At 37.8% G+C, this 17,031-nt stretch overlaps 1 protein-coding gene across 1 annotated transcript; it reads right to left on the bottom strand.

Moving 5' to 3' along the window:
• Positions 1–735: 735 nt before the first annotated feature.
• On the bottom strand, positions 736–16,230 carry ben (bendless). Its single transcript, XM_045728735.2, has 6 exons — positions 16,095–16,230; positions 10,696–10,786; positions 3,261–3,348; positions 3,022–3,089; positions 2,623–2,735; positions 736–2,331 (listed from the first exon to the last, which is right to left on the bottom strand). Exons 1-6 carry the CDS (start codon positions 16,125–16,127, stop codon positions 2,266–2,268), a joined length of 459 nt encoding a protein of 152 aa, XP_045584691.1. The 5' UTR covers positions 16,128–16,230; the 3' UTR covers positions 736–2,265.
• Between the last annotated feature and the right edge of the window lie 801 nt (positions 16,231–17,031).

Below are 17,031 nucleotides of genomic sequence, written 5' to 3'. Positions count from 1 at the left end.
TTACAACACACCAAGACTATGCTAGCAAATACTACTATGGTAAACGAAAAAAATGATAAATTTGAGTCCATTTTCTATAAAGAAATACTGTACAAGTCAGACAGTAGCAGGCCATAAGTTTACAGTATGCTTTTACATTTACATCAAGCTAATAAAGTTACTATTTTAGTCAAAATTAATATAATTCTGGCCATTTTTCTATTTTTGTTTTTTCCCATTAATTTGCATTACATTTTATTTTTTATATTTAATAAAAATGCTCTCTCCTTAGTTACCATAATTCTTTATGTAATAAATAGTGGCAACAGTCCTTAAACTTGAACACAGTATTCCTTATTTAGTTGGATGTGTGGGGTAACTTTTCCATCACCAGTAGGCATTGGGCCCAAACTCACTTTCTGGAAGCCAGATGCCTAGACAAATATATAGACACTATGTAAACTTTCCCAGTTATACAAGTACAATCATTTATGAATAAAGTTTTTGGTTTTTATTATTTTCAGGATTTGATTTAACTTATCAGTGAAGAATCTTTTTCATTAAGCAATCACTCCCATGTCAAAGGGTTATGTCATCTTTTACTCTTTATTAAACTTCCTTTTCCTACTTTAGTAAATTAAGTACAGTACTATACTATATACAGTACTGGCAATTTTCATCATTTTATAGAATTTGTTTAAATACAGCTGAATGGAACAATAAATACTCATCTCTTTGGATTAAATAAAATAGAAGTAATTTATTAGTCTTTACTCTAAAGCAGCATACAAAATTTAACCGAGATTTAATCTTTATTGCCAATTTTCCATTTTTCTTCTTGCAAGCAGTAATACAGGCATATTTATGGTAATGGGGTGACAAAACAGAGTAATGAAAGATTACTCTTCCATCATAAGGCCTATCAATAATACACACTATGTGGAATGAGTCATTTACATAGGACATTGATTACATGTTACTAGGGCAGTATTTCTGAAGATACCATAGCCATGTGTCACCAAAAATTCACTAATTTCAGTAGGTGTATTGTCACAGTGAGCATAATTTAAATCAAATTATTTCTGTATCAACTAATTGTAACCTTGTATTGCATCAACAATTACGGACACATTCCCAAAGCAATAACACATATATACAATGTATATATTTTATGCTTAATGCAAAGTAAAGCATGTAATCAGTCTCACCATCATCTATTACAGTCCATTATAAATAAATTAAAGACATTTTGTATCAAAAGGAAATTATATCAAATTTCAAAACTTTACCATCGCAGAATACAAATGAGAATTTCCTACTGAACCACGCAGAACCCGTATTTCTGAGATCGACAGTCGCTCGCATACAAGGTTGACACTGCAACTCGATACAATTTTTGGGACACACAGCAAAAGTTTGTATATAAAGTGTATTCCGATTCTCCAAACTAAACATATCAGTATAAAGTTCTTTGATGAACAAACATGTTATGTTACCCACAAAAATACAGCTACTGTATAATGTTGCTGTGACGCTCACAATGTTCTCTGGCCCTGTGCTGCAGATGCTCACTTTCCTTTTCCACTAAGCGTAAAAATGAAAGTCCTAACATTTAAAAAGCCTTGCAGTTGAGATAAAACAGACAAAAAGGCACTGTAGATACAGGGCCAAAAAACATGATACTTGCTTCAAGATGCGACCCCAAAACAAAAGAAAAATGAAAGATATGGGGATGGGGAACAAATGAAAATACTTACAAATGATTACTTGAAATTCACGCAAAACTCATGTTTATTGGAATTCTTTGTGATAATTTGAAGAGTCAGATGATTTAGCTTGAATCTTCAACTTCAAGACATCCAAATAACAAGAGACTAGAACAAATGTACAAAAAAAGAAAAAAAAAAAATATATATATATATATATGAATCGTGGCCCAAAACAAATTTGTTTTATCTTAAGGGATAAAATTCTTAGTTGCCAGCAAGCCAACACTCGCTACACAGTGATAAACTGCATGGCCACCAAGCTCACACACTACTCCATAAGTCTGCTGGCCAACAACTGGAGTATAAGACAGCCATATTTAATACTTATCAGTAAGGACTGTAAATAGCAGCTAACCCTTATTGGTAGTGGATGGCAATCTCCGTGTTTTGGCGGCTCTTGCTGGTGTTGGTACCTTGGTTTTGACTAAGGACGCTGCACACTCTTGTCAACATAATGTGCTGTTGATCCTGAGAAATGATATCCTTTCAATAAAAAATTAATATATAAAGGCAAGCACTAGTTGCCCATGGCATACGTGCGCGTCCATTCCCGTGCAATACGAATTGCCTCCGATTCATTCACCTGCAAGAAAAATTAAATGTTATTTTACACTTCAATAAACCAAAATTTTATCATTTTTACCCCATTTTCCATTTTCATATAGAAATATCTTGTATACTGATCACGCATCCCAGGAATTGTAACCGATTGAGCAATTCACCATTTACATTCATTTCACATACAAAAAAATTTCCTTTTTGCCACCACTACCACAACTTTACTTTTGCCCACATTCATGTTTAACAGTTTCCTCTCAAACCTGCATGCAATATTGTACACACCAAAGCATTCTTGGCATCAACTAGACTGTACCTTCCAGAGTTCAGCAACATCATTAGCTAGTGGATCATCTGGGTTTGGTGCCGAGAGAAGAGCTTGAATTGACAGCAACACTGTTCGAATCTGCAATGCTGGACTCCACTTGTCTAGTTAAGCAAAAAAACAAAAAAACTAATATTTCCACTCAATATTTTCTAAGCATGTATGAGCACAATTCAAAAGTGTTTTACATAACAAAAGTAAGCTTTAAATACAATTTTCAAATAATTTGGCAATTATTACCAGTATTCACCATATCTAAAAAAAACTAGTGATTCTAAAGATACATTATTGCTTAAAAGCAACCTTAATCATTTGTCCTTATTATAATACTGTACTATTACCCATATTTCAAATTTTCTTTATACACTATACATATGCATATCACCTTACCTTTAAGGATATCTAGACAAATTCTTCCTAATTTATCAATGTTGGGATGATAAATTTTTGTCATAAACCTGCAATAAAGAATTTCGTTAATGCATTTAAAGTAATTTACATCAGTATAATATCCACTTCCCCAACCTACGGGCTGGGTACACATGCCATAATATACATGAGCAAAATAGGGAATGAATGTTTAGACGTTAAATTCTTTAATTCACTATATTCAAAATGAATTACATTACCTGACTTTAGGGGCACTCATTGGATACTCTTCAGGAAGGAACAACTCTAATTTAAACACTCCACCCTCAAACGGTGACCCTTCTGGACCTGAATTAAGATAAACCATTATTACAAACTATAAAAGGAACTGCAAATCATTTCTATTACATTTTTCCATTACCTTGAGCAACACTTCAAAACCTTTTCATGAAAAAAATTATGCATACAAATATAATAGCAACTACTGTAGTCCTCACAAATATTTTGATATAATTGCAATTTGCCTGGATTATATCAAATTCATTAGTTTCATTTGCATTTCATGTTACCGTACTTCACAGGTAGCCTATACCAAACCAACATACAATGCTAAAATATACAACAATATACAATACTGTTTGGTGTAACACACACATTTATAATTGAATATTGAAAGATTTTCCAAAGATTGTTAGCCAAAGCTAACATAAGAACATATGCATAAAAGACAATGCAGAAGGCACACTGGCGCATTCAAGGTAGTACCCAAACTCATTCATATGTCTAACCTATGCTTCAAACAAACTAGTGACCCCTATGTCTTATTATGTGCCTTGGAATTTGTTTCATAGATAAACAACCCTGAATGTAAACTATTTTTTGGGCCAATTTGGCCAAAGAGTAAATTGGCCAATTTTGGCCAAAGAGTAAATTGGCCAATTTACAGTATAGCCATTCTTTCATGTTCTGTTCAGTTTTGATTTATTTGTAATGTTATTTTATATGCCCTTTATTTTATCAATTATTTATATACCGACATTTCACACAGCACCACTCCTGTGCCAGGTAAGTCCATTATGGGCTTACAATAGCCCGTGTTACTTGCCCCGCTCCAGTGCTAGGTAAGTTACGGGCTCACCATAGCCCGTGCTACTTGGAACTTGTTCAGAGTAGCTGAATCTATAACAACAACTGATATTTCAATCATGTCACCCCTAACTCTGTCTTTCAAGAGAAAGATGAAGTTAGTAAATTTAAAGTTTTTTTAATCTCTTCTTAAGGGAAGTTTCTAGTTCCTGAGATTAATCATCCTCCTTTGTATGCATTAACCCTTAGACTGCGCAATACATACATACAGGTATATGATTTGACAAAAAATAATTTAAGTTTTTAAAACTTGCACAAACACTTTTTAATTTTTTTTGGCATAATCAACTTCGTAAATGCTCCAACTTTGTCTAAGTGATCACAGCACTACTTGAAAAATAAGAGAATCAAAATTAATTTTAAAATTGAATATTGAAAATTCAGATTTTCAATTCAGAATAAAAAATATGAACTATCACCAATTGTTCCTTTAATGTTATTATTCTCTCAGAATAGCATATGATCTTCATTTTCATTGAATTATAATATAGGTTTTCAGTAAAATTTACTGTAAAAAAAAATCGTCAATAGGGCATTTGAAATATGCAGCAAATTCAGACCAAAAAAATTTTAATTCCAAATGTATAAAGTTTTTGAGAAATTCCATTCTGAAAGGATTGTAGAACAGACAGCTCAGCGCACAAAATGTCAAAATAGTGAGAATCGGTCAAAAACTGGAATTTTAGAAGCCACTCAAAGTTGAAACTCTAGTTTCAGAGATACAGTAATTGAAGTTGAAGTTATCAACAATGAATAAAGGTACTTTTAGTTTGTTAATTTAATTGTATGTTTTAACCCTTAGACTTTAGACTTTAACCCCCTATATTACCACGAATATAGGGGGCATAGTAGCGAAAAATATTCAAATTATGTAAAAATAACTTAAAAATGTTAAAGAAATCGCCAACATATTGACTTCAGTGTTGTGAAACTTTCATCAAAATATTTTCAGAAATTGATTTTAGACAAATGTTTGAAAAATAAGAACGTTTTGTTGATAAGGAGAACAGCTCCTAATAACTGGAACTGAAGGATTATGCAGTAATAAAGAGATGCAAGCACCTGTCCTATGTTCAAAGAAGAACAATAGTAGTAAGAAGTATCCACAAAGTGGATACAATATGCAGTTGGTGCCTTTATATCATTGCTGAGTAATACATAATAACAAATAATAATGAATAACTATGTTAATATGATTATTTTGTTATATATCATATAAACACATTGTTGTCCAATGTTAATATATGTTACTTTCATCAATGTCCCCCCCCCCCAAATTTTTTTAGGGTATTTTTTTTTTAAGATTTTAGTTTTTTCTCTGTTTATTATCTGATTTTGTTGTAACCTTTACATCTTGGAGAATGCCTATGTTTCCATAACTAAGTGAAGATAGAATGAAATTGGTCAACAAAGAAATCAGTCAACTTGCACAACTTGGCACTTTTAATTTGTTTTTGCAAATTTTCTCTGATTTCAAACTATTTTCTTTGTCTCTAGGTTGTTTTGATGATTAGGGACCATATTAGGGCTTTTTCACTTATATAAAGTATACCCTAAATATATCCCCTAAATCATTATAATTATTATAATTATTCCTATATTTTGTGTTTTTGGGGGCTATTTTTTCATGACTTCATTGCAACACATATTGACCTACAATTTTCACATCCTGGAAACACGTGCATTCTCCAGGATGCATATGTTAAGTCTAGTCTACAGAAATGTCTGCTAAAAGAGCCATTATGTACATACAGTGCATCAAATTCAATGTACTTGCTGAGACATCCAGGACAGGGTTTACATCCCTCTTTAACACACACACATACCTCAACCCCATACATGCATCTTTTGAATAACTAGGGTAAAGGTATCACCGCACAACTGACATGCACCAGGTAACACAAGACATACTAGTTCCTGGAGAAGGTTCCGGGTGTTTTTCTACTCCCCGAGCTCGGCCTGAGGCCAGGCTTAACTTGTGATATCTTGATCCAACAAACTGTTGCTTGGAGCAACCTGAAGGCCCACATACCCACTACAGCCTGGTTAATCCTGTCACGAACCTGTCCAAGTGTCTCTTAAATACCTCCACCTTCGATCCGGCAATATTTCTAATGCTTCCTGGGAGGGTGTTGAACAGCCGTAGACTCCTGATGTTAAGATTGTGTTCTCTGTGCCTATGGCACTTCTACTCACTGGTTCTATTCTGCATTTCCTTCTCTTATCTTTTGCTCCAGTATGTTGTTATTCTACTGTACAAATTTGGGACCTCGACCTTCCAGTATCTTCCATGTATATATTATATAGTAGGAGAGGTGTTACTGTTTGGAAGGGGAGTCCCCTTCCATTATCACATCAGGCAGTGAGGACCTTTCTGGTGTGCACTCCCTGGCACGTTTTGCCCGAGTACCACTAGGTCCTGGTTGTGGCTCACTGCTCTATTTTCTCAACAAATCTGTCCATGGAAGCTTGTTTTTCCCTTCTTCGCAAGCTGTCTCTGTAGTAAGGCATCACATTGTCATTGAAAAGATTAAGGCAACGGCCTACTACAGCTTTCTCTGGGCGAGTTTTTTCAATAAAAGTTTGCATCTCTTCCCACATCTGACACACCTTCTTAAATTAATTTGTGCAGAAGGGACATTCGCTACTGCCTCATCCTCCTCCACTGGAGAAACATCATCAGCTGGGTCGTCTTGCTGTTCTTTTGAAGGGCTTGGAGTTCTTCGGTGGTCAGATCTTCGTTGTGTTCTTCCAACAACTCCTCCACATCATCACCATCCAATTCCAAGCCCATTTGCCGGCCCAGAGTAACAATTTCCTCAACAATAGGCGCATCATTTATAGGCTGAAACCCCTCAAAGTCTAGTTCAGCCACACATTCATGCCACAATTTTCTCCAGCCAGAGATCAGGGTTCTTTGAGTCACTTCTTACCAGGCTTTGTCAATGAGTTTTAAAGCACTACAAATGTTAAAATGGTCTTTCCAGAACTCTTTGAGAGCGAGGTTTGCGGCTTCAGTCACTTCAAAACATTTCCGGAAAAGTGCCCTTTCATACAGTTTCTTAAAATTCACTATGATTTTCTGGTCCATAGGCTGAATTAGAGGAGTGGTGTTAGGAGGAAGAAACTTTGTGAGAAATTTACTGTATCTGTGCATCAATTCATCTTCCAATCCTGGAGGATGAGCAGGAGCATTGTCGAGGAGAAGCACGGCCTTGAGTGGCAAATGTTTCTCCTGCAGATATTTTTCTATGGCAGGGAACAGCACTTCATTCACCCACTCCAAAAAAATAATCCTAGTCACCCATGCCTTTTTATTAGCCTTCCACATCAAAAAACCTTGGATTTTCAGAATGATACACTAGCAAGGGTTTAATTTTCAAATTGCCACTCGCATTTGAACACAGCACAAGCGTAAACCTATCTTTCATAGGCTTGTGTCCGGGCAAGGATTTTTCCTCCTTGGTAATGTATGTCCTCTTAGGCAATCTTTTCCAAAACAGTCCTGTTTCGTCACAATTAAACACTTGTTGCGGTAGGTATCCCTCAGCCTCTGCAAACTCTTTAAATTCTTCAATAAATCGTTCAGCGGCTGGTTTATCCGAGCTGGCTGCCTCCCCATGCCTCGCAACACTATGGATACCACTTCTTTTTCAAAAATTTTCAAATCAGCCCCTGCTTGCCTTAAACTCTTTCGTATCTGCATCACTCGTTCCAGGGGTTTTCTTTACGAAGACCTTTCTTCGTACAATACCCTGGCTTTCTCACAAACGATGACCTCCGAAACACTATCACCCTTTAACTCCTTGTCATGTATCCAAATTAATAACAACTTTTCCACTTCAAGTATTTATGGTCTTCGTTTCGTCATTGTTCTTACGCCTTTTGCCACTTTAGCACTCAATGTCATTTTTCTTCTTAAGTATAGTGCATATTGTTGATGTGGCTTTGTTGTACTGCCTACAAAGTTCAATAACACATGTACCGTTTTCATGCTTCCGAATGATCTCATTTCCCCTCTATTGTCATCCTCACATGGGCTTTCTTGCCTTGATCCTTACCACTGGCTTTCTTGGGATACATAGTGATATATATAATAACAACTTTTATTGTCAAATGACCAAAAATCCGGGTGAAGAATTGACATGGGATAGTCACTGGGCGCGAGGCACTGGTAAACTGAGGGGCGGAGGGGCGACGATCACCATACCACCACGCGCTAGGTCGGGCTGTACACGTATCAACAAACTCGTGTTCCAAGGTAACCCTCGCCTTCCGAGGCACATTTTCCGAGCAAATCCGGCTCGTATTCCGAGGTACCACTGTACATAATTGTGATGAGCGTACAAAATTAAAATGTTAAAATTCCAGTTATTGCTATTATTATGGGACTAGTTTTAAAATACGCGCCTTTATATTGCGAACAATTTGATACCAAAATGAAAGACGTATGCAGGCGATGAGTCACAATAACGTGGCTAAAGTATGATGACAAGACCACACACTAGGATGTGAAGGGACGACGACGTTTCAGTCCGTCCTGGGCCATTCTCAAGTCGATTGTGATGAGGAAGTAGAGACAGGCAATAAATAGGCACGAGAGAGATGAGGAGCAAAGTAAGGTGTAGTAGAGGGGCTAGAAGTAGGAACTGCAGAGGGCCAATTGGCCCATACGAGGCAGTTCCTATTATAACCACCGAATGAGAAGGAGAAAATAGTAAGAAGAGGAAAGCGAGGGAACGTAGGAGAAGACAATGAACAGAAAGAGAGAGAAAAGAGAAAGAAAGAAAAGAGAAGGAAAGATAAATGGAAAGGGTAAGCTTATGTAAGGTCACGTTTGTTAGAAAGATTAGAGCATTTGAGTATATACTGTGAAAGGGAAGAGTCCACAGCAACAAAGCCAGGACTCTAAGTTCATGTTAGGTACATTGTGTATTAGAGCCGATTCAACAATACGGCGTCTGTGTAGACTATGTAGATTCTAGCCCCTCTACTACACCTTACTTTGCTCCTCATCTCTCTCGTGCCTATTTATTGCCTGTCTCTACTTCATCACAATCGACTTGAGAATGGTCCAGGACGGACCGAAACGTCGTCGTCCCTTCACATTCTAGTGTGTGGTCTTGTCATCATGAAAGACGTAACGCGAAAATTGATGTTATCAAACTGAACGAGTATACACATTAGGTTGCGGTGTGCCAATTGGTGCTCGTTTACGAATAACTTTAGGCTTTCCTACGGGGAATCACACCAGGCTTTTGTACATTATATGCATATATACCTACAGGGAATTTAATTGCGAACACAATGATACCAAAACGAATGACATAGCACGAGAATTAAGGTGAGAAAACTGAAACGAGTAAACACATTTTACTGATTTTGTGCACTCACAGGTAACTTTTGCCAACTTTAGGCTTTGCTGTTGGGAGCAGGGGTGCCAGATTTGAGTTGCCGAAAGTCGCGAGCTGAAAAACTAGATGTCACAAACTTTACAATAAAAGCAGCCAAATATTTTTTTCCCGATTGATTCGCTTTTTAGAATACACAGCCCAGGTTATTTTAACTGTAGCCGAAAAAGTAGTAAGTAGCGACATACATAGATGGCTTTTTTAATTGAATACAATTATCCTAATTGGTAACCGAATTGGGCTACAAGTAGCCCAATCTGGCATCCCTGGTTGGGAGTCACGCCAGGCTTTTGGACATTATATGCATATACTCCTGTAGGGAATTCTATTGCGAACACAATGATACCAAAACAAACAACATAGCACGAGAATTGAGGTGAGAAAACTGAAACAAGTATACACATTTCAGTGTCGCTGCGCGCTTGCTTGCACGCTTGCCCGCACGCCAGGGGCATGACCTCTAAGTTAGCGGCGCGCATACCCGGTGTGCAATAGTGTTAACCACAGTAATTACTTAAGTGTAATTACCTATTTTTACAGTGCAAGGGCTAAAGTGATAGTGGAAGTGTTGAAAAATACCATAACTGTATATCATTTTCATGATATACATCATGGAAAATGATATACTGTACCATATTAAAATTAAGTTTATATCCTTTCCTACTAAAGATCAACAATAGCCCAACATTAAATCTAAAGCAGAAAATAAGCCATAATAATGTGGCTGAAAATAAATAGCCCATTACACACGCATGAAGAAAAAGGAACGTGACGTTCCTTCATTACATTTCTTTCTTTTGGCGTGCGAGGGTTGGGTTATGTATTTAAAATCTAAATATATTTGTGTACTAAAACATTAACATTCTCTACATGCTACCCTGATACAATTGTTATTTTTGCAACTTGTGTGGAGCTGACCTTGATCAACCATCACAGATTGCCTCAACTAGTTGCCAGAGTATTTGACATAATAAACTAATATATATCCTAAAACAACAATAAAGTCAAGCTCAATATTGCAAGTTCTCAGCAACTAGGTCTTATCAATTCAGTGCTTTTTATACAAACTGTATAAAAAAAATTATCTTAACTTCCAATAACCAAACATCAGACAGCATAATACATTAAAATTACATACCTGCTACTACTACATGGAAGTATCGAGCATTTGTTTCATCTGGAACTGCTGAGATTCCTGGAACAGGTTCGGCCATCAGCCGTTGAGTTTCCTGAAAAAACACCAATTAACCAGGTATTAAATTGTTAAAATTGGGTGTTTCATGAAATTCAGAACAAAACCACTACTACACTGGTTACAGTGTAATAGTGGTTATTAGTAAATACACAGCATTAGTACCACTTTATTATTTGTATAATCTGGCAACATGTTCAGCAACTCACTTCTGGAAACCAATGACCATTAAAGACCATGTTCACACCATGTTCTCTTGCATATCAATATGCAAGAGAACATGGTGTGTTTGGTGTGTGTATGCGAGCAACATTTTCAAGTAATTTGGAGATACTGAAGAGTACTTGATTTTAGTGTCCAGAGATTGGAAATGGGGCCAATTTCAGTACCAATATCCAGGCAGTATTTATTACCCATAATACATCTTTCAAGGTGCCTACCTTTATCATATGAAAGTTTAAGGACTGCACATTCACCAGAAAACATGAACAAATGAAACAAATATAACCCCCTTAATCACTGTGCTGCGCCAACCAAGAAATCTCCTTTGCCCATTACTGCACAAACCGAGAAAACACTTTTTGTACACCCATTCGAAATGCGAGCGCGATAGGTTGGGTACGAAATGGACTCCTGGGACCCCCAGTGAGAGGCAGCCATCTTGAAAAAAATCCCAATTTCCCTAGGGCTGCTGGCAGGATCTGTTCTGAATGAGCAGCCAAGGGTGGAGCATGCGCTTCTGGCTCCCAATCCCGTCGGACGCGGTGTTGAAAGATCGCTCTCCATCAGTGAAATTCAAACCTTATTGTTTGACGAACATAAGAGGTCAAGATATTGATGAAACTAGGCACAATAAGGACGTAACACAAGGGGTCGAATGCAAGTGATACAGCACCGATGACAACGATACAGCGAGCGTATCCAGTTGTATCCGAGCACCTGCTATGCTCACTCGTGTTATCTCCAATTTATATAGATGATACATAGACAAATCATTTTCTGGGTTCAGTGACGATGCATCTGATACAAGTAGCATAGATGAACAGTGTTAGCGGCTTCCATGGTGGCGTTTTCCATAGACCTTTTCAAGAATAGCTGAATCTCTTCCAGAATAGCTTACATAGCGATCTTTTCAAGACTACCTTACACTTCACAAGCTTGGCTACATACCACCTACAGGTACTGTACTAAAGCCAAGGGTGTACGTGAGTGCGTTATTTGCGAGCACACAGAACGAAGAAGCAGGAAGTAAAAATCCGTTGGTACCTGGTGCATCGTGAGCGATGTGTATCATGGACTGCTTCATTGATTATCACTCACTTCCGAAGTACTGAGTGTGTAATACAGTGTGTTACTGTGTAAATAGTGTGTGAAACTGAACATGTTATTTTAGTGAATTTTGAACAAGTAATATTGTGACAAACATTCATTGTGGACACATTACTGACATATATCACAGTTCCATGAAACATTATGAACGTTCTAATGTACACATCTAGTAAAGGACACAAATATGCATCATACAGTATACGATAAAAAAAAACGCATTGGAAATACATAGAACAAATAAATGAAAATATGTGTGTCAACTTGTGGTGCTTGAATGGCCCGCTCGACCGCCTCTGGGAGCTTCACGCATGGGTGCACAGGCAATGATGACGTCACACGCCCCCTTCTCCACGTCCCCACAGCCAATGTAAGTGCAGTGTTTTTTTAACATGTACGTGCTCAGGGAAGGGAATTTATCATTTTATAAAGCTCAAACAAATTTTGCAAACACTTGATTTTCAGTGCACGGGGAAATGTCCCAATAAACATGGCACATCACAGAGGTTAAATTTGAAAAAACTATTTTCAAAAGAACCAATTACCAAATCATGGAAAAATTAATGTTATAATATTTCTGCTAACAGGGTTATATTAGATTACCATTCATGTTTCAATACCTTTTTGGAATACATTAGACGAGTCCTTGGCATTTTGTGGTTTCGTTGTATGTGCTTATGTAGGTGCTACAAGTTTTTTGTGCCGATGTCCAAGCCCCAGCAATTGTCTGGAGATGGGCAACTTAACCCCAATGTTTATTAGCTGGCATATATAATACAATCGACCAATGAGGTGTTATAAATCTGGTTACTGTACTTACATAATTTGATTAATATTTCATTAGGCATTGCATAAACAGACTAGATTGCAGCCATATTTTATAGATCAAGTCCATGCTTGCTATCGAGTGCAACCTCAAAGATCCAGAAGTACAATACAGTATATGAGAAACCTCACATTCAGAAAGATTTGTTATCAGAAAATTTGTGTATTCTTGTAAAAAATATTTCTAGAGCTTCACACATACAGTACTAGTATAAAGAAAGCAGGTCAACTCAGGCTCGTTAATAATGTGACCTTACATTTTAAACATTAATATTCTTTTTCCTCTCTTAGTAAATGTTAGTAACCTTAAAATTTTATAAATTTCTGAATGCTTAAACTGAATAAAATGTTCCACTAAGTTGATTGAATTTATACAAAGTTAAATTTGACCTGCTGTGGCTAATGCAGTCCTACCAAACAGAGCAGATATTATTCAGAGCAGATATTAACCAGAGCAGGTTATTCAATATTTCTTTGCATACTGTTCGAGCTAAAAAAAAAAAGGCCTGCTAGCAAATACAGTCGAGCATGACAAAAAGACCAAATCTATGTTTAAAAGTGATTTAAGACAGGGAGTGGAATGTGGTAAGTGTATTAAGGCCACTGCCCCCATAATGGTGAGGCCATTGGGGCTGAATAAACATTACATCAAGTCAACATTTAGCAAGCATAAGATATTGAAAACTGGGATCTCGCTAGTGCTCTCTAGAGTGGAATACTGCTGCACAATGACAGCCTCTTTCAAAGCTGGAGAAATTGCTGACCTAGAGAACGTGCAGAGATTCTTTACTGCTAGAATCCACTCGGTAAAACATCTAAACTATTGGGACCGACTAAAGAGCTTAAATCTGTATTCTCTTAAACCCAGGCGGGAGATATACAAAATAATTTACACGTGGAAAATAGAGAGGCTGCTCCCAAACCTACACACAGAAATAACACATGAAACCAGAAGGCATGGCAGGATGTGCAGAATACCCCCATTGAAGAGCAGAGGTGCAATAAATACACAGAGAATTGTATCAACATCAGAGGCCCGAGACTGTTCAACACACTTCCACTACACAAGGGGCATAACTGGCCGATCCCTCACAATGTTCAAGAGAGAACTCAATAAGCACCTCCAAAGGATACCAGAACAACCAGGCTGTGATTCATGTGTCAGGCTGCGAGCAGCCGCGTCAAACATCCTGGTTGACCAGTCCAGCAACGAGGAGGCCTGGTTGACGACCGGGCTGTGGGAACGCTAAGCTCTGAAAACACCTCAAGGTAACCTAGTGTCAGAGATACAGGAGGCATGAATCCCCTAACAAAGCCAAAAATACTGCTACATGGAAATTCAGTATGGATACCTAACATGAGTTGAAGGCTATGAAATCCTCTGTGAACTGTGGAAATATCAACTCTGCACTCTCTCTCCAGTGCTGGATATTCCATAAGCAAGTGGCATATACTCACAGGAAAGACTATAGGTATCACTCCAGGAATTTCTCTTCCATTAACAGGTGGCCACAAGTTTAAGCAAAAGTGCCAGATTTGTAGGTGGATTAAGGCAGCCATCCATTCGCACGATACTTTCTGACAAAGCCAGGGATAGGCCAGCCCTATCCCTCTCAACTTGGGCCCCCTTAAGAACTGTCTCCTACCAAACAGGCCAAACAAGCAATCGAAACCTTGGAAATCCTTGGAGCTAACTAGTGAGCTACCATTCACAACACAATTTTTTTTTTTCGTTGTTAAGGGACCCTACTTATAAAGGTTAAGTTTGATTACATTAGGCAAAACATGGGTGGCTAACATTTTTTTATAATTATTTACATTTACCTCCTTGAATTTACCAGAGGGTTACCATTTTTATCATGGTCTCAATAAGGACAGGATTATTTATATACAAATACAATAGGTTTTATAAAAAAAAATTGTTGTGTAAACAGTAAATGCTCACCAAGCCACCAAGATGTATAGTATTTCAGACAAGACAAAAAGCTTAAATTAGGTGCATGAAACATTTGTCCCCAAGATTATCACTGAGGTTATCATATCAACCAATTACAGTCTAGCCTCATAAAGGAAAAAAATTGTATTTTAAAACCTTCATAATTTTATGGGTTATTTTGAATAACTGAAAAGGCATCAGCAAGTTAGTGCAAGAGAAGCTGCTTTATAAGCAACCATCCAAGTGACAATACACCATCAGCCTGTACATGTAATCAACACTACACAGTACAAGATGGTTGACAGTACAGCTAAGGAGGGAATAATCCTAGAAGTAAATGCTTCATCTACCAGCGATACTTAAAGATATAAAAAATATTGCTGTCGAGAAAGATGAAAACGAAGGTGACAAATCTGCCATCCACAGCCCATACCATATTACAGCACATGAACAAAAATATAACGAAGATGTTTGTTTGGTGCGTAGAATAGTAGAAAAATGCCATGTCATACGTCTACCTCAATAGTCACCTATACTGACATAATACATAAAGCTCATCACTACTGACACCACCACTACACTACTGACCTAGCAGTTATTGCACCATGTACGTGAAGAGAATATAAGTCAGATACCCACACTAGCATAGAGTACAACATCAAGCCAGGAGCGAGAGCAGCAGTTCCTGCCGTCGGGTTCGGAATACTACCAACATGGACAATCAAGACATTTTTGTAGTGATTCGCAAACAGGCTTTTCCTGTCCTCATCGAGGTCACTAGTGTTAGTGGCCCTCGGGACAAATTCAGGTAAACGCGATACTCTAGGACAACCGACAGACTTAGGGGGTAATACAAGCAACACTCAGGCATGACAGACACACAGACCTCAGAGGTGACACAGTACTCTCGTCACCAGAGATGGGGTGACATAACAGGCCGGGTGGGCTGTGTCACCCCATACAGCATGCGTCACCCCCACAGGGTCACCCCCAGGCCTACAGCCACACCCACATGGCCCTACCCTGGCCCATCCCATCTCCAGCGCCCCCAGAGCTGCCCACCACCAGCCCCCACAGGCCAGGAGCACCTCACACATGTACGACACCATCGTGGAAAAAGGAATCCAGACACTCAGCAGGTTGGCCGCCACCAGTATATCCGGTATTTTAAACACAATTACCACCTCTATTACACCACCACCAGCCTACAGCCTCGCCTCGTGGCTGCCCAGGGGCGAAATACCCTACTCTACCGTACCTTAATTATTCTCCGAGGTAATCCTGCAGCCATTTTAGTGAAATATATGAAGGTAACGCGGCCACTACGAGGCCAGTCCTGGCTCAGTTGTGTTCCAGTGACGACATTTTTATCTCCCTTCTCATATTAGTCCTAACGTCAATCTTATAAAAATGTTCAGCCATTAAAACACATGCCATAAGTACCGTCTGACAGCAGTGGGCTCTTACTTATTTTCTAAGACAAATGCACATGCATTATTTCATTTTAGAAGATTTAAGGAATCCCTGTCGTATCTCTCCCCTCCGCGGTAACAGCGGGAAATTTGAAATTTCACACGAGAACTTACTAGACTATATTTTGATACTACATTTTCTATCACAAGAAAACTGACTTTATCTAAACATTTTTAGTTTGAAACTGTTAATTTAAAAAATCTAAAGCAACGGATGTTTTGATAACGTACAGAACTTATCACGTATTCATTCCCAGAATAATTACCTATGTTAGCATAAATTCTATTCGTAGTCATACATAAACGTATATTACAAACAAATTGTCACTACAAATAACTACTTTTACATAATAGTTCACCTCTGTATAACAATCTAAGGATAGAGAAATAAATGTTAATTTAGTTAATTTTTTCTCATTTATAAATATAGAACTTAAGACATATATGCTTTCTAATTATTGAAAACCCAATATGTCTAAATATTGATTTATTTGTAATGACCCCTTATACAGACAACAAAGACACAAGCTATTCAATAAAGGATGCAAAAGATACATAGCAAAATAAAGAAACCAGTCCCCCGTGGCACAGTGGTAGGACGCTTGCCTGGCTTTCTGCGAGAGCTTTGTCCTGGGTTCGTATCCGGTGAGGATTTATTGGGGGCAAATCCTTAACTGTAGCCTCTGTTTAACCCAACGTAAAAAGGGTACCTGGTTGTTAAAC

This window comes from Procambarus clarkii, chromosome 10, assembly GCF_040958095.1.
Source record: "Procambarus clarkii isolate CNS0578487 chromosome 10, FALCON_Pclarkii_2.0, whole genome shotgun sequence".
NCBI classification, from domain to species: Eukaryota; Metazoa; Arthropoda; class Malacostraca; order Decapoda; family Cambaridae; genus Procambarus; species Procambarus clarkii.
Note: the sequence above shows the minus strand (reverse complement) of the source record. Positions and strands in the feature narration are given on the sequence as shown.